The 23,867-nt window shown below is 35.6% G+C and overlaps 1 protein-coding gene across 1 annotated transcript in view; it reads left to right on the plus strand.

The window, feature by feature from the left end:
* LOC106101136 overlaps positions 1 to 23,867 on the plus strand; it is a 44,204-nt gene extending 20,337 nt beyond the window's left edge. Inside the window, exons 26-58 of the mRNA XM_013280261.1 lie at positions 466 to 685; positions 1,070 to 1,165; positions 1,622 to 1,851; positions 2,337 to 2,553; positions 2,868 to 2,960; positions 3,525 to 3,754; positions 4,268 to 4,475; positions 5,033 to 5,128; positions 5,810 to 6,039; positions 7,000 to 7,219; positions 7,638 to 7,733; positions 8,155 to 8,384; positions 9,381 to 9,597; positions 9,926 to 10,018; positions 10,376 to 10,605; positions 11,284 to 11,491; positions 11,907 to 12,002; positions 12,721 to 12,947; positions 13,337 to 13,553; positions 14,043 to 14,138; positions 14,696 to 14,919; positions 15,529 to 15,739; positions 16,044 to 16,139; positions 16,953 to 17,188; positions 17,665 to 17,878; positions 18,158 to 18,253; positions 18,670 to 18,896; positions 19,841 to 20,048; positions 20,154 to 20,234; positions 20,823 to 21,049; positions 21,771 to 21,993; positions 22,733 to 22,837; positions 23,596 to 23,867. Coding sequence (XP_013135715.1) covers positions 466 to 685; positions 1,070 to 1,165; positions 1,622 to 1,851; positions 2,337 to 2,553; positions 2,868 to 2,960; positions 3,525 to 3,754; positions 4,268 to 4,475; positions 5,033 to 5,128; positions 5,810 to 6,039; positions 7,000 to 7,219; positions 7,638 to 7,733; positions 8,155 to 8,384; positions 9,381 to 9,597; positions 9,926 to 10,018; positions 10,376 to 10,605; positions 11,284 to 11,491; positions 11,907 to 12,002; positions 12,721 to 12,947; positions 13,337 to 13,553; positions 14,043 to 14,138; positions 14,696 to 14,919; positions 15,529 to 15,739; positions 16,044 to 16,139; positions 16,953 to 17,188; positions 17,665 to 17,878; positions 18,158 to 18,253; positions 18,670 to 18,896; positions 19,841 to 20,048; positions 20,154 to 20,234; positions 20,823 to 21,049; positions 21,771 to 21,993; positions 22,733 to 22,837; positions 23,596 to 23,807 — 5,910 coding nt within the window. The 3' untranslated portion in view covers positions 23,808 to 23,867. The remainder of the gene's footprint in view (positions 1 to 465; positions 686 to 1,069; positions 1,166 to 1,621; positions 1,852 to 2,336; positions 2,554 to 2,867; positions 2,961 to 3,524; positions 3,755 to 4,267; positions 4,476 to 5,032; positions 5,129 to 5,809; positions 6,040 to 6,999; positions 7,220 to 7,637; positions 7,734 to 8,154; positions 8,385 to 9,380; positions 9,598 to 9,925; positions 10,019 to 10,375; positions 10,606 to 11,283; positions 11,492 to 11,906; positions 12,003 to 12,720; positions 12,948 to 13,336; positions 13,554 to 14,042; positions 14,139 to 14,695; positions 14,920 to 15,528; positions 15,740 to 16,043; positions 16,140 to 16,952; positions 17,189 to 17,664; positions 17,879 to 18,157; positions 18,254 to 18,669; positions 18,897 to 19,840; positions 20,049 to 20,153; positions 20,235 to 20,822; positions 21,050 to 21,770; positions 21,994 to 22,732; positions 22,838 to 23,595) is intronic.

Consider the following 23,867-nt stretch of genomic DNA (forward strand, 5'->3'; position numbering starts at 1 on the left):
TTGTAAATAGCAGAACCCTTACACAGAGTATACACTCGAGAGCATTTAATCTGTGTCAGTAGAAAGAGCTGAAAATCTTGTGAACTAAAACAATGCTTGATAAAATGTTATACCCCTTAAATTAATAATATTTATAATCACTTCATATTATTCATTAAAAATTAACTAATTTAAAAACTGCTGATCTCGCCATGATACAAAAATAAAAAACATGACATTTTTTACAACAATATTTTAGTATGCTGTACACCAAATTTCTTATACGTTTTTCATTCGTTTCGTTCTCTTTCTGTGAGAGAGAGAAACTAAAAAGTTTTAAAGCTGTTCAATAATGTAGCATTCTTAGTTTACGTGATTTATAATTTTTTAAGTGACCTAAATTGCTCTTGAGTGTACGAGTATATAACAATTGATCAAATCTATAGCAGGTTCTACGTATACCATACAAGTAATTTATGCTTTCAGTATTTGGGATTATGGCACGACATTTCTTCGTATCCTACTGTCTTCCAATTCGGGACATGCAGCAATGCTTTGTATACTCTCAATGGTGGCGTCGTCGATGTCTTCAACACACAAGTCGTGAACCAAACTTTGGACACGATCAGGGGAGTAGCGACTCTCGTCCCTGACCCTCAGAACAGCGCTAAAGTTATAGTCAGCTTCCCCATCGCTGGAACGAATCGTAAGTATTTTAATAAAATAACACACCGATATAAGATCGTTGGTAAGAACGCGCATACCTTTGACTAAAGTATCGCACAATAGTTGTGCGATAGTTGTTTCGCAGCCTCAACTGTTTAGTTGCATAACTAAAAATCTAGTATTGGACCTCTATAAGCTAATATAACAAAGATATGTGTGAAGTCAACCCGCAATTGGCCAGCGTGGATGACTATGGCCTAGTCACCACTTAATAGGGCTCCGAGCCCTTCGGTGGGGACGTATAGTGAGCTGGTGATGATGATGATGATAATCTAATAGAGCATTATTCATTTGAATACTTAATATTGATGTAATTAAGGAGAACTATTTGAGGATTTTTATTAATTTTGTTTCTTTATTTCAGTGACGACATCAACTGATTACTGGGTATTGAGTACGGATTATTCTTCTTACGCTTTGGTCTATTCGTGCACGAATATTGCCGAAGATCGTCGTAGTGGTGAGTTTTATTATATATACTAATATAAAGATTTGTATTTTTCTATGTATTGGAATAACTCAAAAACTACTGGGTCGATGTCAAAAAATCTTTCACCATTTAAAAGCTACCTTATCATTCAGTAACATAGACTATATTTTTTGATCATTGTTGTAATTTCATGCAGACGACGTCGCGAGTAACTGCTCATTAATTTATGATTTATTTAGTCACAGTGAGGATTCATTTGAAATATGTGCTGAATTTTGCACTCACTAGATTAGTTCATTACCTAGCTTTTGCCAGCGACTATGTCAGCGTGGAATTAAAAAAACCATAGTGCCTGTGTTCAGACTATCCTCTACATCTATGCCAAATTTCATCAAGATCCGTTCAGGCTACAAACTCTAACAAACATCCATTTAAACTTTCGCATTTATAATATTAATATGATTAACAATATTTTCTATATCACAGTCGGTAGCTGGAAGCTCAGTCGCACCAAGCAGTTATCAGCAGCCGCGAACACTGCTATTAAAAACGTCATCAATTCCGTCAACGTTCTCGATAACCGTTACTTTAACGACGTTGACCAAAGCAGGGCAGGTTGCTTCTACTATCCTGAACCAGAACCAGGCGTACCTGTCATCTTCCCTGGACAATGTGATACCAATATACAAGCAGTCCCCAGCTTCAATCTCACTCAAGTAAGTATTTCAATAATTATTATTACCATGTTAATTTTAAATCTCGTGAAATTTTTTCATTCAACGTTAATATTCATTTAAAAAAAAATGTTTTTCTTCTGAGCTCTGTACGATTGTCATCTGTTTGTTCTGGTTTTTTTGTCTATATTATATTTAATTTGATTCTGTATTTTGAACATGCAATTGCAACCTTTCCAATCTTACATCTTACTAATATTATAAATGCAAAAGTTTAGATGGATGGATGTTTGTTAGAGTTTGTACCCTGACCGGATCTCGATGAAATTTGGCATAGATGTAGAGGATAGTCTGAAAGAACAAATGGGCTACTTACTTTTTTTTTATTCCACTCGGACGGAATCTCGGGCGAAAGCTAGTAAATATACTATAGAGAACTGCCGTTAAGAATATACTTCTTATACTATGTTAAGATTCAGTTTTCTCTAATTAAGATTTACAACACGACCTATAAACTTTTTTTCCAGTTCACTGGGACTTGGTATGAAATTGAAGCGTATCCGAAAGACCAACAAACCGGTCAATGCGTCAACCATCAGTACACGACTGCGACCACCGCGACTTTGAACCTTCAATCGTTCAACGTCCTCAATGAAACATTGAGAACTACCAGCAGCGTTGTTTCTGTTACCTCAACTGACGGTAGCGGCAGATTGTTAATCACGCTTAGAGAAGGCACTCAAAGTAAGTTTGCTAAACATTTCAGTCCATAATGTGTGTGGTTTGAGAAATCAAGACTCTGTAATAGTTAATATTCGAGATGCTGTAGAGTTTCCTTACCAAAAGTTATTTAATAATTTTTTGTCGGAGTGACAAGCGGTTTGTAGAATTCAATTTCGAAAGCAGATCACGGTAACGATCTTCCGTTGTACATTCAGCCAGTACTGAAAATTATTAGTTGCCAGTTACTTACTCGTTCAAAGAGTATCAATAATTTCCCTCGGTTAAGTTTATGAAAATATCATATTTTAAATTTATTGATCTTTGTTTTGTTTCAGCAATCGAAATACCCTTTTGGGTGTTAAGTACGGATTATGATAATTATGCTGTAGCCTACAGCTGTGTCAACCGAGATTCTGACTTCAGAGCAAGTAAGTTTTATTCAAAGGCATTTAAGAAATACATAGACATAATGAACAACATTTTTTCACCGGTAACTTCTTTGAAACGTACCATGTTAGTTGTCAAGTTTAGTGCCAATTCGTGTCCGTGTATAGACGTGTCAAAAACATTATATGAAATTAAAGAAAGGTCCATTTTATGTCAAAAAAAAAATTAAACAGTGTCATAAAAAAAATGTAAACATTTAAGGACATGTCCCACCAAATTGCTAATAGTCTGATAACAATTCAACGTGTAAAATGTGTGATGGAATATCGGATTTAGTTCCCTTATCTGAAAGTGACGTCATTTTTAAGCTATCTGAGCTTCTATCAGCTAGTAATGGGACATGCCCTTAATATTATTTAGTGACACCTTATTATAGTCATTTATTTATTATAGTATTGACATGTTTTGAGGACGTAATAGTGAAAAATTATTCAAGTGAAGTGTGATCTCTGCCTCCTCTATTATTTTTAATGTCTTTGGTTTTCTTAAATCAAAAATATGATAACTGTTCTTTTTTACGCTGTATTGATTTAAATGTATTTCAGTCTACAGCTGGAAACTCAGCAGGAGTAAGACATTGTCAGCGGCTTCAAACACAGCTATTAACACAGCGATAGCCAACATCGAAGTCTTGGACAACAGGTACTATGAGAACATCGACCAGTCAGACCGTGCCTGCTTCTATCTGCCAGACCTCGGCCCCAACGACCCCGTAGTGTTCCCAGGACAGTGCGATCAGACCATTCCAGTTGTGCAAAACTTCGATCCAGTCAGAGTAAGTTGGTAGTAGTCTAAACAGTTTGTACTCGAAATCTAAGTTTGTTGAACTACAAATACAGATAATCTATACATATGTCATAAAGATTTCTATTTTTGGGATTTTTATGTGTTGAAATAACTCAAAAACTACTGATCCGATTCTAAAAAATCTTTCACCATTAGAAAGGTAATTTATCTGTGAATAACATAGGTTATTTGTTTTTTTGCGAGCAAAAGCTACTCAAATATAAATTTATCCAATATCTACTTCTTTAACATTTCTTAGTAATTTCTTACATAACTACGTTGCCTGTAGAGTTGCTTATGTCAACAAGGCCGCCCTTGAACAAATTTTGTATTATCATAGTTTAAATATATGTTTAGTAATTGTTGGGCACAAAGAATTAAATAAATAAATAAATATGTTCACTTTGTAATCAAAATAAACCAAAGAACACAAGATATTATTACAATTGTAATTTGCATCTAAAGAAATACTTACACTCAAATCAATTTGATATATTTCCAGTACCAAGGCAGATGGCGTATGATCGAAACATACCAATCAGATTTCCAAGCTGGAACTTGTAACGAAGCTAACTACATGTTGACTCCCAACTTGACTGTGGACGTCATAAACACTCAAGTCGTGAACCAACAACTGCAAACAGAAAACGGCGTTGCAGTTCTAGCCACTACTGACGGCAGTGGAAAATTACTTGTCACATTCCCTAATGGTAATTATATCACAGAACTAACATGAAAACGAACACACAACAATTGTCCAAAAAGAATAAAACAAATAAATAAATTATGGTAGAGCCATTCTACATACAATTGGTCTGCTCGCTCGGTGAAATACAACGACCACACAAACAGGCGTGAAGTGGAAGCAATTCCGCGTACAGTCTGTATATGTTGGAGACCTAATTTTAAACCTATTCCCTTCCCGCACTTTCCTAATAAAGGAAGGATGGGGAGATAAAGTGGTTTTGACAGTGGAGGTAACGCTAAAGTAGGGGATATATCTTTTTTATGTGCGTCTCCTTATCCCCCGCTTAAGGGTGCAATGCATTTGCAATTGCAGATCTCTTTAGGCAGCGATTGCTTGGCTTTTTCGGCGTATTCAGGTGGTTGAACGCTCGTTTGTCTGATTAAAAATATCAAATCAATGAAAAACAAAAGTGAACTCGTGCGCGATTAAGAATCAACACAGAAACAAATGAATAATTTCATTAAATAACACTGCTGCGTAACATTTGGTTGATGAATAATTATTGTTTTCTGTGTACAGCACCACAATCATCTGAATACTGGATCTTGGACACTGACTACTCCAACTACGCTCTGGTCTACAGTTGCAGAAACATAAACTCTCAGCAGAGGAGAGGTAACTTAACCTCTAAATAAAACTTTTCAATCCTTTACAAATAACCTAATTTAAATCCAGCCCCAAAAGAGGGCCTGTCCTACCACTGGCTGATAAGGGAACAAAATCCGACATTTCCAACACATATATTACACGTTGGATTATTATCAGACAATTTACAATTTGGTGGGACTGGCCCTCAAGATTTTATTGTACTTGAGATTTATATTACTTTATATATCTTAAATAACTAGCACTAAGACGAAAGAACCCTGTCTACAAAACGGGCCTTTTTTTTTGGTGTCGGGGGGAATCTTCAAAAGATACCCTGCCTTCTGGGGGGAAGGCAGGGTTATGAAGGATTTCACCTACTATAACCCTCTCGGTAGCCATCCTCTAGTGACATCGACGAAAGTTCCGGGATCTCCAAGGAACACACCGGAACCTACAAGACGGGCCTTGAGCCTAGTGTAGGAACCATGAACATGACCACTATTTTGTTATAACTTTTGTAACAGCTTTTATAAATAAATCTCTAATGCCCAGTTTCCCAGCTACATTTAATCATTCGTTAGAGTTTTCAATAACTTCACGCAATGCGTTTTTTGAGCAAACTTTTGTCCACCTGACACTAATGACACGAGGTAATAAAATAAATGGAAACTTCAGAAACCCAGCATTAAACTAATCAATTATTTTCAGTGTGGAGTTGGAAGTTAAGTCGCGATAGACAATTATCAGCGGCCTCAGCAAATGCTATTAACCAAATAATAAACAGAGTAGAAGTACTAAACCCGCGCTACTATCAAGCAATCACACAGACAGACGCAGCTTGTTTCTACTTCCCCACGCCAGCGCCGAACAGGCCAGTCGTGTTCCGAGGACAGTGCGACATGAACATACCAGTGGTTACTAACTTCAGGCTAGCTGATGTAAGTGATTCATTTTATTTAGATGTTAAAATTAAAGACTAGAGAACTTTATAAAAGACGAGCTGTTGCCCGCGACTTCGTCAGCGTGGTATTAGAAAACATACAATCTATATAAATTACAAAATCCCTCGGGAATCGGACATTTCTCGGGGATGAAGCTTATCCCATGTGTACTGAAGACTTTGTTTTATATCTGTGCCAAATTTCAATAAGATATGTTGAACCGTTGCAGAATGATCGAGTAAACATTCAAAAACTAAATTAATAATTCCCACGGGAACCGTAATTATTCCCGGGGTAAAAAGTATCCTATGTGATCTTCCAGACTATGCTTTAAACCTGTGCCAAATTTCATGGAGATACGTTCAGCCGTTTAGGCTACAAACGCTAACAAACATCCATCCATCTAAACTTTCGCATTTATAATATTAGTAAGAAGTAAGATTACCATATAAAATCGTTATGAAACTTTGAAAGTCTGAGAATAAAGAGATATCAATGCTATATAGTTATAATAAACTTTAATCTTCGGAGACATCTTTGGATTATATTTTTTTTATTTTATTTATTTATTTAAATCATATAAGATTAATTATACATCATTAAAATATTTACAATTGACAAAAAGAAAATGTCCTAAACACTAGTCCTAATTAAAATTATAAAGAGGAAAGATTTGTATTTTTGTATATATTGAAATAACTAAAGAACTACTGGGCCGATTTTAAAAATTCTTACACCATTGAATAGGTAATTTATCTGTGACCAACATAGGCTATATATTTATTAATTTATATTTATATTAATTTATAATTATATTTATATTTTTGTTAATTTTTTAATTTCACGCGAGTGAAGTCGTTCATTATATTAGTATAGATAAACAGAACATTAATCTAGTTATATTCAATAGATTCTGATAATTGTTTCAATATTAATTACGTTTTAAAATGTTTTCAGTACTTGGGTCTGTGGTACGATATCGAATCTTACCCGTCCCTGTTCCAAGGCGGTAGTTGCAGCAACGCGTTATACACGTTGAACGGAAGCGTCGTTGATGTCTTCAACACTCAAGTCATTAACCAAACTTTAGACACTATAAATGGAGTAGCGACTCTCACACCGGACCCCAATAATAGTGCAAAAATAGTTGTCAGTTTCCCCATCGCTGGGACAAATCGTAAGTATAATTAGATGATTTTGGAAGATTTAATGTCTAATAGTCTAATGGTTAAAGGACTATCAATCTTGTAGACAAAGGTTCGAATCCCATTTTCACTTGTAAACCATATCTTAACACAAGCATAGAGCTTAGTTGAAACGGTAAAGGTAATATTAGAAAATTAGCTTACGCCCGCGACTCTGTCTGCGTGTAATTAAAAAAACAAAAATAAGTAGTCTATATGTTCTTCCAGACTATCCTCTATATCTATACCAAATTTCATCGTGATCCGTTTAGCCTTTTAGGCTGCAAACTCTAACAAACATTCATCCATCTTTCGCATTTACAATATTAGTAAGATTACATAAATCTACTATTATTTTTCTATTAAAAATCTAGCGTGGTAGTCCTATTTAAAAAAAACATTTATTTATAGAAACAACCTCAACTGACTACTGGGTGCTCAGTACGGATTATTCTTCATACGCTCTGGTATACACATGTTACAATTTGGATGCAGAACGTAGACAAGGTAAATCTTCTTCTAATATTAATAATTCCATTTCTATTTGGCTTTAAATCATCTTTATAGAAAACACAAGAACCTAGAAATAAACATTTATTTCTCATAAAGTTAGCAATACAAAAAATAAAAATAGCGCCATCTAGTTTAATGCGCAAGATCTGAAAGGTTTTTATATCGGTACTAGATTTTGCCCGCGAATCCGTTCGCGTGGAATTATAAAACAAAAGCAGTTACAGCACAGCTTATATGTTCTTCCAGACTATCCTCTACAGATATAGCAAATTTAATCAAAATCCGTTTATCAGTTTACGCTATAAAATCTAACATTCATCCATATAAACTTTTGCATTTATAATATTAAAAATAGCGCCATCTAGTTTAAAAAACTTGAGTTTTAATTTCTTTTTATTAATTTAACGTCATACAGTTGCCAGCTGGAAACTCAGTAGAACGAAGCAATTAACCGCAGCTGCAGTCACAATAATCAACAACGTCATTAACACGGTCCCGGTGCTCGACGCGCGCTACTACGAGAACACGGACCAAAGCCCTGAAGGATGCTTCTACTATCCCGAACCACAGCCGGGAGTTCCTGTCGTGTTCCCTGGACAATGCGATAATACTATACAAGCTGTTCCCAACTTTAACTTTACTCAGGTTATTACTGTTTAAAAATTAAAAAGACTTTTTTAATATTTTAGTCCCTTTAGAAATGATGGGAAGGAAAAGTGGATTCGAAGGTGAAGACGCATAGGAAGGGGAAATGTCCTCTGTATGTGCGTCTCTTCTACCGTCAATAAAGGGTAGGGAACGCATCTGCAATTGCGGATGTTTATGTGCAGCGGTCGCTTTCCATTTCGGTGTTTCAAGTGGCCGCTTGCACGTTTGCCACCTTATATTATAAAAAAAATATTGTTTTAGACCAGAACATTGTCTTTTTTAGAGCGTGCCTTTAAAACAATCGACAATCGCACAACTGTGGTGCGATTGTCGATTGTTTCGCAGCTCAACTGTTTTTCTCAACTAAACATCGAGTAGTACCTCCATATAAGCTCATAGGAATCACAGCAAGACTAAACAGTTGTGCGATGGTTTTGTCAAACGTGGCACACGTCTTACTTAGCCACTATACTTTTTACACTATTAGCAATAGAAAATAATAAAAAATTATTTAGAATTATGATAGAACTAGTTTTAGACCGCGACTCCGTCTGCATCGAATTAAAAAAAAGTGTAGCTTATGTGTTTTTCCAGAGTATCCTCTACATCTATGCTAAATTTCATCGAGATCCGTTCTTCAGTTTAGGCTACAAACATCCATCCATCTAAACTTTCGCATTTATAATATTAGTTAGATTATTAGATTGCGACTATTGGTGACTACTACTAGCTGTAACTAATCATACTAGATGGATCGATGTTTGTTGGAGTTTGTAGCCTAAACTGCTTAACGGATTTCGATGAAATTTGACATAGATGTAGAGGATAGTCTGGAAGAACACATAGGCTACTCACTTTTGATTTTTTAAATTCTACGCGGACGGAGTCGCGGGCGAAAGCTATTACTGGATAAAATAATCAACTAATCATAGTTATGTTTTACAAAATTTACAACCGAAGTGGAAAATTTAAAGGATTAATTTTTTTTTCCAGTTCCAAGGAAGATGGTTCGAAATCCAAGCGTATCCTAAAGATCAACAAACAGGCCAATGTGTTATTCATCAATATTCACAAATTAATAGCAGTACTGCGGATCTTGAATCTTTCAACGTTCAAGGACAAGAATTGTTCATGTCCGAAAGCATTGTTAGTATGACATCGACTGATGGCAGCGGGAGACTGTTGATCACTCTCACAGAAGCTTCTGGATGTAAGTTTACATTCTCTTCTTAATTATTATTTTAAAGTATGTCATTGTAAATGTTAATAATAGACAGAACTAGCTGTTGCGCGTGACTTTGTCCGCTTACAATTAGGAAATATAATCTATCTTACTCACAGATAAATTATCTTTCTAACGGTGAAAGATTTATTTAAATCTGCCCAGTAGTTTTTAAGTTATTTCAATACAAATCTTTCCTCTTTATAATATTTGTATGGGTGTATCACAAAACTCACTGAACAACCTGATAGACATATTTTCAAATGTTTTTTAGTTTGATCGAAATATTTGTAATTTGAAAAAACATTTGTTTCAGCAATTCAAATTCCATTCTGGGTTTTGAACACGGATTACGATAATTACGCTTTAGCGTACAGCTGCGTCAACAGAGGGAATGACTTCAGAGCAGGTTTGTATACTTAAAATTCTTAATAGATTTCATATTTTTAATTTTTACAATTCTGTATTTTGTTTAATTTTATATCCTTGGCTCCTTTACTAGGTATTATTACCTGTATTAAAGGAGCCAATGACTTTACTTCGTTTAATATTAATACAAAATTAAAAAAAAAAAGATACAATACTTTATCATCACTATTGAATAACTAGCTTTGGCCCGCGACTCTGAACGCTTGGAATTTAAAAAAAAACTATATCTATACCTAGTTTTATCGATATCCGTTCAGCCGTTAAGACTACACTCTAACAAACATCCATCTAATTTTCATGTTTATAATATTAGTAAGATTATACATATTATTTACAGTATACAGTTGGAAACTCAGCAGAACGAAGCAATTATCTGTAGTAGCTAATACCAGTATTAATAATACCATTGCTAATATTCCGGTATTAGACAACAAGTACTACGAAGACATAGACCAATCCGATGAAGGTTGCTTCTTCTTACCTGAACTATCTCCCGGATCCCCTGTAGAGTTTGTTGGACAATGTGACCCTAACATCACAGTGGTGCAGAACTTTGACCCTGTTAGAGTAAGTATCACTATAAACAAAAATCAACATTTCCAGTAACACACTGTAACTTCTAATATCAAATAATTAAATCCGTAATATCTCAGCTCTCAGATTATCAAAACTCACAAAATTACCAGCGAGAAACTTGTCGACTTTCGACGTTCGTTCGTTTTGACTTTTTACATCTAGGTCCAAAATTATATATAATAGTTTTAGTTGATTATTCCCAACCGTCACCCCGCTCTGTCCCCACATGGAGACAGATTAGAATATAAAGATTTATCCGTCTTACCTTGTGCGACGAAAGGACGGTTGGAACTTATTTAAATTCATAACGGTTACATCTGTCACCTTATTGATCATAGTGGGATTAAAATGTGTGACGGATTGAACTTTTTATTCTCACGTGGGGACAGCGCAGGGTGACGGTTGGGAATAATCCGTTTTAGTCTTCTTTATTGGATAATATCTTGTACGTCCTCGTTGGCATCAATAGTTTTAAATTTATAACTATATGATAATGTAACTTCTACTATTCTTTCTAATCTCAATTCTGTCTTTTGTTTTAAATCGCGATTTGTAGTCGTTGTAATCAAAACTATTATATTTACTAGATGTTTCTTTCTTTACTTCATACTTAAATAACTTTAAGATAAAAATCCATCATTCTTTACCATTTTAATTTCGTTTTTTTAGTACGCCGGACGTTGGCGTCTCATAGAAACTTATGAATCCGACTTCCAAAGCGGAGCTTGTAACGAGGCTACTTACACTTTGACTCCGAACGGCACCGTCGATGTATTCAACACTCAAGTCATCAACCAGACCTTGGACACGATGACTGGCTCTGCAGTACTTGCGACTACCGATAATACGGGAAAATTACTTGTTACTTTCCCTGGCAGTAAGTTCTTTTTTATTAATATTAAAGCTTCATTCTTAAAAGTAACTTTTGCCGGCGATTCCGTCCGCGAGGCATTGATCAAATTGAACAATTGAGCAAAAGTGAGTCTGTTTTTCCAAACTCTAGTTCTAAGCCAAATTTTATCTAGATCTTCGGTTTATAGAGAACGTCCATCCATCCTATGTTGTCTATAGACTCTAGCATTTTAGTATTAGGAAGATGTTATCTACACGATACCAGTACAAGGCATCTTTATAATCTTAATCATATGGGGTAGTAAATTAAGTAGTTATTCCAATGCTTCTTCAAATCTAATCGAATGACTCATATCCAAGAGAAGAATATTAGGAAAATAGATTTTTTGTTCATATATGTATCTTTAATAATGTAAATTAACCTTCGCATTTTGTTTCAGCATCACAACCCTCGGAATATTGGATTTTGGATACCGACTACGATACATATGCACTGGTTTATAGTTGTCGAAATATTAATACTGAAAGGCGAAGAGGTAAGACTGTAGCTACATCAAATTGAAAGAAATACCTATTTTTTCTGCACAAATTCAATAGTGAATGTATTAGGTATACGTCAGTAACATTTAATGAAATTTGACATGTTTTTAAATATATAACCGTTTTGGTTTTATCAGGAAATCTGATGAGGGAAGATTTCAATATATATGCATTGATCTTAACAAGAGTTCAATTATTAATCTTTAAATCGGTGATTTGTCAACTAACCCCACTATTAAATGAGAGTGGTAGAGCCCGCTTTAACATCTTAGCACTGCAGGGCTCGCCCCCAGTAATACCACGACCACACAGAAGACAGGCGTCAAATGGAAGCAATTCCGTGTTTCGTTTGATGAGTAGTGCCGGAGGCCTAATTTAAGTCCCTTTCTCTTTACCGCCCTTTTCTTATAAGGAGAGTATGCGAAGGGGAAGATTTGACGGTGGAGAAAATGCTTAGGAAGGGGAAATATCCTCTTTATGTGCGTCTCCTCCTCCGTCAATGAAGGGTAGGCAACGCATCTGCAATTGCGGTTGTCTATGGGCAGCGGTCGCTTCGCCATTTTGGCATATTCAGGTGGCCGCTTGCTCGTTTGCCATCTCATAATATAAAAAAGATTCTTAAAAATAATAAGATTAGGATAATTAAGATTCTTAAAAAATATTCTTACAAGAAATATTACTCCATAGTTATATCGGTTTGTAATATCATTTCAGTTTGGAGTTGGAAGCTCAGTCGTACGAGATCATTGTCAATTGATGCTGAAAGGAATATTAACAATACTGTTAACAGCATCAATGTGCTCGATGAGCGCTACTACCAGAGGATAGAACATACTGACAACAGCTGCTTCTACTACCCAACTCCTGACGGCAGACCAGTCGTCTTCAGAGGACAGTGCGATGAAACCATACCAGTCGTGCGCAACTTCGATCTTAATGCGGTAATGTTCATTTCTAATATGTTACTAAGGAAATCCGTAAATGTATATTTGTCATCTAAATTAATATTATAAAGTGGAGAGTGTATTTTTGGACTTTTTGTACGTATTGGAATAATTAAAAAGTTAAGTTATCAGTAACATAGTCTATATCTTTTTAATTTTAAGTGGACGAAGTCGAGAGCAACAGCAATGCTATCTATAATAATATTATAAAGAGGAAAGATTTGTATTTTTTGTATGTATTCAAATAAGTCAGAAACTACTGGACATATTTGAAAAATTCTTTCACAATTAAAAAGCTACTCTAGCAATTATTAGTAGCGTAGTCTGTGTTTTTTTTCTCTAATTTTAGATATTGGAACTCCTTTAATATTGCTCTTTTATTTCAGTATATGGGTCTTTGGTACGACATCGAGAGCTATCCTCAGGAGTTCCAAGACGGTACCTGCGCCACCGCCACTTACAACCTCACACCCAACGGCGTCGACGTCTTCAACACACAAGTCATCAACCAGCAATTAGACACTATCACTGCTGTCGCTGTACCCGCCTCCAACGACGGTTCAGCCAAGTTCACCGTCACATTCCCTATTGCTGGCACCAATGGTAAGAAATCATCAGGCCATACGAGTTATTTCCTACCCATTGGACAACGCAATGTTTATTTATTTAAAAACCACTCAGCACATATGCTGGTCTTCCTTGGCAACCAAAAGTAGTCGATTTTACAGTTACAATTTACACAAAGTTAAGTAAGATTATTTGTCATCATTCCATCATCATCATCATCTTCCCTGCCTTATCCTACTCCCGTAGGGTCGACGCACCGGGTTTTCGTCCTCCAAAGCACTCTATCATCCGTCATCTCAGTCATCACTCCCTTGATCATGTCACCTTTCACGCAATCCATCCATCTCTTTCTAGGTCTTCTATTCATCATCATTTATTATTTTGTATTATTCATAAATGTTTAAAACTCATAGCAAGATATACGTTTAGTTACTGCTCTTATTTAGCAATATTCGATCAAAAATTGTAAGGGTATATAATTTTTAATTGTACATTACTTCTAAGTATCTATTTCTTTAATTCCAGCGACTATCAGCACTCCATACTGGGTATTATCAACTGATTACACCGGATTTGCCTTGGTGTACTCCTGTTCCAACATCAACACTGAATCCCGTAGAGGTATGTATTACTATGTATTACTACACTCTACATAATATGACTACATCGTACCCGCGGACAAACCAATTAAATGGTTTTGCGGGGCTATAAATTGTGTTTTTTGCATAATTTTCAATATATAATGTATTCTGCTAGTAATCCAGCAAAATCAAAGGAAAGTTTATCAACAATTTATCCAAATTAATGATTTGAGTAAACATTCCATGTTAGAAAAACGATCTAACTAGCATTCGCCCGCGTCTGCGTGTAATATAAAAGTAGCCTATGTGTTCTTCCAGCCTATCTTCTACCTCTATGCCATATCGAAGAAGCGCTTATACTACAAACTCTAACATCCATCTATCCATCCAAACTTACATATTATCTTACTAATGTTATAAATGCGAAAGTTTAGATAGATGGATGTTTGTAAAAATATGTAGCCTAAATAGCTAAACGGATCTCGACGACATAGTAGAGTATAGTCTGTAAGAATAAAAGCTACCTAATTTTTTTTAATATCACGTGGACGGAGTTAAAGTTGTAATAAGTATGCTAATCTTAGTATCTTACAATAGTTTCCAGCTGGAAGTTAAGTAGACAGACGAACCTCACAACGGCAGCAGAACAAGCCATCAACAACGTGATAACAACTATACCAGTACTAAGCAATGATTACTACGTCTCAAGAGGTCATACTGAAGACGATTGCTTCTATTACCCTGAGAACAATGGTGGACCTGTCATACTGAACGGAGTTTGTGAGGAACAGAACCCTGTTACTGACTTCAATGTTAACGCTGTTAGTATCATTTTTTTTTTGTTCGAAAGATGGTACGCGTCATCTCAATATTGTTCAATCTTGAAGGCCCCAAGAAAAAGAAATAAGTAGGAAAGAGAAAGTCAATTGATTTGTATTTAGCGGTTTAACGCCATCCTGTTTCCTTTGTTGGACTTTGGGTGGGAATTCTCAACTACCATTTACGATTTTCTTATTGCTAATTTACATTTCATCTGTATATCATATCTGAATTACTAAAATCGTTAGTATAATTCTAAATAACCATAAAAATGTCAACTTTTGTTCAGTTAGAAATTTTACTATTATGGTTTCAGTGATTTTCAAAATAATTATGAAAAAATAAACCAAATCCTAATGATCAATAGTATAAATAATTTGGAAAATCATTGAAACCGTTAGTCATTAGATTTGGTTGCATTTCAAAAGGTTCTTAACACTACATTTTATGACGAGACAAACGAAATCTACCAATGTTAAAATAAATTTTCAATCAAAAGCATCACAATGTATTACTGTTAATATTTCAATAACAATCTTAGAAAGTAAAAGTAGTAGAAATAATGGAAACAGAGAAACATTCAAGTATTCATAATATCGCTTCTCTTTCAGTTCAGCGGAACATGGTTTGAGGCTGCGAGATTCCCATCAGAACTGCAAAGAGGAGAATGTGCAGCAAAGACAATTACCAGCAGTTTGAATACTTTAACGATCAATGAAACTTACGTAGACAATGAGAGGCTTAATACAATCAATGTTAGAGCTACAATTTCTGCAGACGGGAGAGGTGTTCTGAACGCTACACTCACCGATACTACAGGAAGTAAGATTGAAAATAATCCGAGATTTATTACCTGTCCCATCAAATAGTAAATTGTCTGACAATCCATCACAAAATACATGTATAATATGTGATAGATATAACGGATTTTGTTACCATCTGACAGCAATTATTAAGCTATCTAAGCATCTATCAGCCAGAAGTGGGACATAAATATCTAAAAATTTCTATTTGCAACTATACGATACTAGCTTCTATAACTTTTAACGAACATTACGTCTTGTCACAACTGGATTTATATAAATACTTATATTTGGAACATGTTTTAATAACTATTTTTTTTTAGCTTCCTTCGATGCTACCATCTACGTCCTGGCAACGGATTATACTGACTACGCTTTGCTATTTACCTGCAGGAACCTCGGAAATCAATCTAAGCAAAGTAAGTATATTGATGTCTATATGATCTTACTAATATTATAAACTAGCTGTTGTCCGCGACTTCGTCGTCTTCGTCGTCGTCGACGACGTGTTCGTCTTTCATGGTATTAGAAAACATACGAACGATATAAATAACAAAAAGCTACGTATCCCTCAGGAACCGTAACTATTCCCGGGATAAAAAGTTAGCCTATGAGTTCTTCCAGACTATGCTGTGTGTGCCAAATTTCATGGAGATCCGTTCAGCCGTTTAGGCAAACGCTAACAAACATCCATCCATCTAAACTTTCGCATTTATAATATTAGTAAGATTAGTAAAAAGTAAGATGCATGTTATGAGGGATGAATCGTATGTAACAAGAAAGACGTTAGCTATGAATGTGGATACACCGGTAGAGGTAGACCTAGAAAGAGATGGATGGATTGCGTGAAAGGTGACATGATCAAGAAGGAGTGACTGAGATGACGGATGATAGTTATTTGAAGGACAAAAACCCGGAGCCGACCCTACGGGAGTAGAAAAAGATACGCGAGATGATGTTAAATGAGAAAGTTTAGATGAATGGATATTTGTTAGAGTTTATAGCTCAAACTGAACGGACCTCGATGTAATTTAGCATAGATAGCAATTTGAAAGAATATATAGGCTACTTACTTTTGTGTGTTTTTAACAATATTCAGATGGATTCGTAGGCGAAAGCTAGCATTAATAGTTTCTTTGTAAATAATTTAATAATTACTAAAAAGCTCGTCTTCCAGCACTTAATATTCAATTTTGTTTTAAACCGTGTATCTTTATTTTTGCAAATTCCAGTATACAGTTGGAAATTAAGCAGATCTCAGGCGGGATTATCGCAATCTGCCAACAACAGTATAAACCAAGTTGTTAGTAATACAACCGATTTGTTCGAGAACTACTACGAGAGCAGCGACCAGAGTAACGCAGCTTGTTTCCACTATCCGGTGTTCGACGAGATGCCTCCAGCTATATTGTTGCCAGGACCTTGCGATCAAACTATTCGTGCTAAAGCCAACTTTAATACTGCCAGTGTGAGTAAATAATTTTGATATTTAAACGATCGTAGTAGAAGATACCTTTGTCGAATTATCTGAATCCTTACTTACATTACAATGATGCACAAAACTCAAAACTGTACACAAAAATTATAGAAATCGTCTTGGTATTGAAACTATATCAAATTTTGCATTTTAAACAGGCACGAAATAAAAGAGGAACTACTAAAAGTACTGTGTTGACAATATTCTTAGATTTAAATAAAAGAATCTTCCTAATATTATATATGCGAAAGTTTGGATGGATGAATGTTTGTTAGAAATAGTTAGTCTATAGGAGATTAGATGTTCGTTAAAGTTTGTAGACTAAACGACTGGACGGATATCGATGAAATTTGGCATAAATGTAGAAGAAAGTCTGGAAGAACACATAAGCTACTTTTTTTTTAATTCCGCACGGAGTCACGGGCGAAAGCTTTTATTTAATAGTTTATCACATCTTTACCCTACAGTTCGCTGGAAGATGGATAGAGATCGCTCGTTACCCGCAAACATCGCAACGTGGTCAATGCAACAGACCGTTCTACGATCTCATAGACAACAGCTTTGAGGTCATCAATTCTCAAGTCATCAATCAAACTTTGGACACTATCATCGGCGAGGCTTTTGTAACCTCAACTGATGGCAGCGGAGTAGTTACTGTTACGTTCAGATTGCCTAATGGTGGTGAGTAATTTAAAAAAATGTGTAAAAAAACACCAAAAATCAACCACCAAAAAAATACTCCAGTTGTTTGAAAACTACTAATTTCAAATTAAACTGTTACCTCTTTGGTAACTAATTACATCAAGCAAATTATTTAAAATTTCCTATTTTAGAAGAAAATACGATTGGTACGGAATTCTAACTTTAACACCAACTTAACCGGATCGTAACTTCACTTTTAAGTTTTACAGATTTCTATATGAAGTGACAGTTTTTTAATTGATACATTCTTTGTTTCAGATGTAAATGTAGCGACTCTTTACGTGCTGGAAACTGACTACACAAACTACGCCCTTCTTTACAGCTGCCAAAACATAGCTAATAATAGAAGACAAGGTATGATTACATTTGTCAATTTTTTAATTACAAATGTCAAAATTACCGTTACCATAATAACCTTGCTTCTTTGATGTTGGCAGCTTGTAGTTTATGGTCCTTTTCCCATTTGACGGTTTTATCCAAAATATTTACGTTTTAAACTAAGTTTGATAGCGTGAAAATATATAGCCTTAATCGTGTCGTAAGTGTAAGGCTTTTTATTAAAAAAAGTATTATTCAAAAATATGCTGTAATTTCTGACATCTTAGGCAACAAAGAAGTGTGTGTTTACGCTTTATTATAATAGTATAGATAGACAAAGATTTGCTAACTGTACGCTTTCTCTTCAATCTAATGCTGTCTCATCCATTCTAAAAATATCTAAGATGTTTTTTAAAGAACATTGCCTTAAATCTGAATTTTCTCAATTCCAGTGCACAGTTGGAAGCTTAGCAGAACTACAACTTTGAGTAACGAAGCCAATAACGTAATTAACAATATAGTAAATAATACAGAAGGTCTTTTGAATGATTATTATATGACCACTGATCAAAGTGAAGAGGCTTGTTTCTACATACCCGATGTGTTCCCCAACATGGCTCCGACGTTCAGAGGACAATGTGAGGATATTGTTGGTGTTCAAGGATTTGATATGCAAAGGGTAAGATGCAAAAGTATTCACAAAATAGTTGGAGCGAAAACAGACAAATAAATTGTAATTCACAGCACCAAAAATAGATTATAAGGCATAATCTACTACTTTATACTAAGCTTCATCATCAACTTGCCCTTATCCCTTATGTAGGGTCGCAGTATGTGCTGCTCTTCTATACATCTCTATCAGCCGTCATATCTGAAACCACTTCTTTCTTAAGCATATCCTCTTTCACACAATCCATCCATAATTATTTTCAGTCGTCTTCTCATTTTGTGGTCTTTCCTTTGTACTAAGCTTATTGAGACAAATGCTTATTTTTACGAATTTACTGCATATATTTTCTATAACTGTTGCTAGCGACTTCACCCGCGTGTAATTAAATAACGTAGCTCTCTATTGGTGATTTTTTAAATTGGCAATTAGTTTTAGAGTAATTTCAATACATACAAAAATACAAATCTTTTCCCTTCATAATATAAGTATAGATACGTAATTGTTATTCAAAATTTAATAAGATTGACTGATTGAAGCTAACCTGTACTACTCTTTGATCACATCTCCATTTAAATCTAGGTGGGATTGTCAAGCGCTGGTTTATTTATAACTAGATGTTCGCGACTTTGTCCATGTGGATTTAAAAAAGAAATAGTCTTACGTTAAGAAAGTCTTACGAAATTCTTTCTAATGGTCAAAGAATTTTGAAATCCGCCCAGTAGTTTTTGTGTATTTTTGACCGACTTCCAAAAGGAAGGATGTACTCAATTCGTCTGTATGTTTTTTTTTAATACATACAAGAATCCAAAAATACAAATCTTTACTGTTTTAAATATTAGTATAGATTTTAAAAAGCCTTCTAGGAGTACCTACCTTCGGGAATCGTATGGTCAATACTTTGTAACAACATTTAACTTTAATTCTAGTCGTTTTCAAACTTCTTCTATTTTCAGTACTTGGGCTGGTGGCATGAAATCGAACGTTATCCATCTGATGACACTCTCGGAGATTGCATCAGTTCCGTGTTCAGTTCCTCCGGGAACCAGTTCCAAGTTGTCGACACAAACGTGTTTGGTGACAGCGCAGTTGTGAACACCAGCACGATCACTGTTACCAATAACGGCAGACTTAGAAAGACTCTAAGCAACGGACGTGTTATTGGTAAGTAAACAATTGGATAAACAAGTTTAATAGAAAATCCACAGTATAACAATGGAACAGATTTACACAAAAATGTATCTGCTAATCTTCATATTTCTCTTACAGATATGTGGGTGCTGGCTACTGATTACGAGACATACTCTCTCCTGTATTCGTGTGAAAATATTAATGCAGAATATAGACGTGGTACGTATTAATTTATTTTAATGACGTCATCGTAGTTGTTTTCAAAACTTTTGGTGTCCATTGTCCATTTTTTGGTTCTTTTGCGAAAAAGAAGTGTTGTCAATGCAGATTTCTCTTGTACTCATTAAATAACTAGTTGTCGCCCGCGAATTCTTTCTCGTGGAATAAAAAAAAATCTAAGTAGTCTATGTGTTCTTCCAGACTATCTTCTAAATCTGAGGCAAATTTCACCGAGATCCGATTTTTTTTTTTTTAATATAAGGTGGCAAACGAGCAAGCGGCCACCTGAATCCACTAAAATGGAAAGCGACCGCTGCACATAAACATCCGCAATTGCAGATGCGCTGCCTATCCTTCATTGACGGAGGAGGAAACGCACACAGAGGAAATTTTCCCTTCCTATGCGTCTCCTTGACGATCAAATCCACTTTTCCTTCTCATCCTTTCCTCTCAAGAAAAGGGTGGAAAGGGAAAGGAACTAAAATTAGGCCGTTCAGCAATATAGGCTATAAATTTTAATAAACATCCATCCATCTAAATTTTCGCATTCATAATAGTAAAATGTATAAAAATCCTCCTTATTTCCAGTATGGAGTGCCAAACACAGCAAGTCCCGGCAACTGACACAAGCAGCTCAGAACGCGATGGCTCCAGTCATTGCTTTCAACCGCGTCTTGTACCCGCAGTTCTACCTGCCAGTGAACCAGACTGACAATGCCTGCTTCCACTACCCCGTGCAGACTGGACGACAGGTCATCTTACCTGGTCAATGTGATTTGAACATACCCGCGGTTATGAACTTCGATCCCGCACAGGTTTGTATTTTGATAAAGTTCTACAATTACACAATTTTATTTAAAAGACCTGTCGCCCGCAAACTTCGTTAGTGAAGAATTAAAAAATGGTCTTCTGTAACATTCCCGCGTGCATTCATCTACCTAGCAGTTTAAATAGTAAAAAAAAGTAGCCTATTACATGCCCATCCATGTCAGCTACCTACATATAAAGCTCCGTCAAAATCGGCCAGGCCGATTCGGAGTTTACTCGAAACAAACTTGGGGACAGACAAATAGGAAAAAAATTACAAGCAGTTTATGCTACTTATAACGCAAATACACTCTCTTCGCGAAATCTGTAATTTCTCTTTTGATATTACAGACACTATAATTTTATTACAATATATGTATTTTTAGACAACTTATTTTATTGATACTGTCGCTTTAAACTCAGAGCAACACTTCTCGTCCAGACCCAGGTTGCGCGCCAATCTATCCATACTTCTAGTGACATTGACAGCTGTCAGCTAGGGATGTGACGTTTATGCCGATAATGTAGAGTTGCGCTAATTCTATAGCACGGTACTAATTTTGTTCCTAACAGTATAGATAGAATAGATTTAAGCACAAGTTCTTACCACTCCAAGTGGATAGTAACATGCAAATTCACATTACGCAATATTCTAACGCGTCCAGTCAACGATATCCTCTCCTTGTCCATTATGAATATGGTAACCATAAAAAAATAATTTCCCAACAGTACACCGGTACGTGGTACCAAATAGAGCGGTATCCACAATTCCATGAGGTGGGGGGCTGCACTGGCGCTCGCTACACATTGAACGAGGCCACCGGCGTCGTGACGCTCCTCAACTGGGAGGTGGTTGAAGGAGTTCTTGACACCATCGAAGGGACAGCGACTATCAACTCCACAGATGGCAGTGCCAGATTAGTGGTAACACTACCAGACAGATTGAGTGATGGTAAGTTGTATTTTTTTTATGAAAATACTAGTTTTCGCCCGCGACTCCGTCCGCGTTGAATTAAAAAAAATAAAAGTAAGTAGCCTATGTGTTCTTCGAGACTATCCTCTACATCTATACTAAATTTCATCGAAATCCGTTCAGCCGTTTAGGCTACAAACTCTAACAAACATCCATCCATGTAAACTTTCGCATTTATAATATTAGTATGATTAGTAGATTTCCTTTTTATACCATTCCAACTACTACACAACTAATAAAATATCGCACAACTGTTTAGTCTCGCTTTGATTGCTATGATCTTATATGGAGGTACTACTCGTTTAGTTGTGCAACTAAATAGTTCAATTGTTTTGCGAAACAATCGACAATCGCACAACAGTTGTGCGAGAGTTTAGTCAAAAGACTGCGCCTGCACTTACTGTAGTACTAATTACCAAGATGTCTTTGTTACTATATTTACGGTAGCCAGACAAAAACATCAGTAGATTACCATAGATTACATTAAGAGTCTGTCCCACCAAATTGTAAATTGTCTGATATGAATCCAACGTGTAAAATATGTGATGAAAATATTGGATTTTGTTACCTTATCTGACAGTGACGTCATTTTAAAGCTATCTGAGCCTCTATCAGCCAGTAGTGGGACAGGGCCTAATAATCTAATTTCATCAGATTCTCAAAATTTACAGCTAAATGTAATAAGATTTCTGTACCTAACGTATGCATTATCTTCTAGACCCAGCAGCGACAGTGACCACAAGACTGTACGTGCTCACCACAGACTATGTATCCTATTCTCTAGCGTACAGCTGCGTCAACGTCAATCAGTTCCAGAGATCTGGTAAGTTTTTAATTTGTAGATAGCAACACTAAAAACACATGTGGACTCTATACTATTCTAATAAAGCGTAAACACACACTTCTTTGTTGCCTAAGATGTCAGCTATTACAGCATATTTCTGAATAATTCTTTTTTTTAATAACAAGCCCTACACTTGCGTCACGCTTTAGACTATATATTTTAACGCCATTAAACTAAGGGGGTAAATATTTGAAATAAAAACCCTAATGTGGGAAAGAGACCATAAGTTGCTGCCAACATCAAGGAAGCAAGGTTGTCATCATGTCATTTTGACATTTGTAATTTGACAAATGTAAACAATGAAATAACATTTTTACGATTTGATGCGGATGAAGTCGCACGGGAACAGCTAGTATGAGATAAAAGACTGAACGCTAATGAAGTACAATCACTTCGAAATCGTCACAAAATTCATTTTCACTGATCTGTGTAAATAGATAGGTCATTTTGAAAATAACAACTTTAGGTTAAACGTGTCTGTAAAAGTTGGTAATATGAATTCATTCTATATTATTATTTCGAAATCTCACTACCATTACTACATTGCAATTATCACTTTAAAGTCTCTTAACAACGAATGCGAAACCTAACTCTAAAACACCTTGTAGATATCTCATTTCTAATGGAAAAAAAATGCACAGGGTGTGAAAAAATAAAAAAAATTTGCCGATTTAAACGCGTTAAAACTGTTTCAATCGAAGCTCGCAAATCCTTTACACTTAATTTTGTGTTTCCAGTGGGTGTATGGAAATTAAGTCGTGCCAGGGTGATGCCAGCGGCTGGCACGACCGCCATCAACGAGTACATGACAACTAGAGAGGAACTACACCAACCATACTTCGTACAAGTCCAACAGAACGATGACTGCGAAGAACCCAGCTCGGCTATATTAGTCAAAAGCAGTATTATTGTGATGCTTGTTTGCGTCGTTTTACAGATGTTTGTATAAGTAACCTTATATTTGTATTTTAAGTAGTAATTTAATTTATATTTGCATTATTTTTTGTAA

Source organism: Papilio polytes, unplaced genomic scaffold (assembly GCF_000836215.1).
Source record: "Papilio polytes unplaced genomic scaffold, Ppol_1.0 DF824024.1, whole genome shotgun sequence".
Taxonomy (NCBI): domain Eukaryota; kingdom Metazoa; phylum Arthropoda; class Insecta; order Lepidoptera; family Papilionidae; genus Papilio; species Papilio polytes.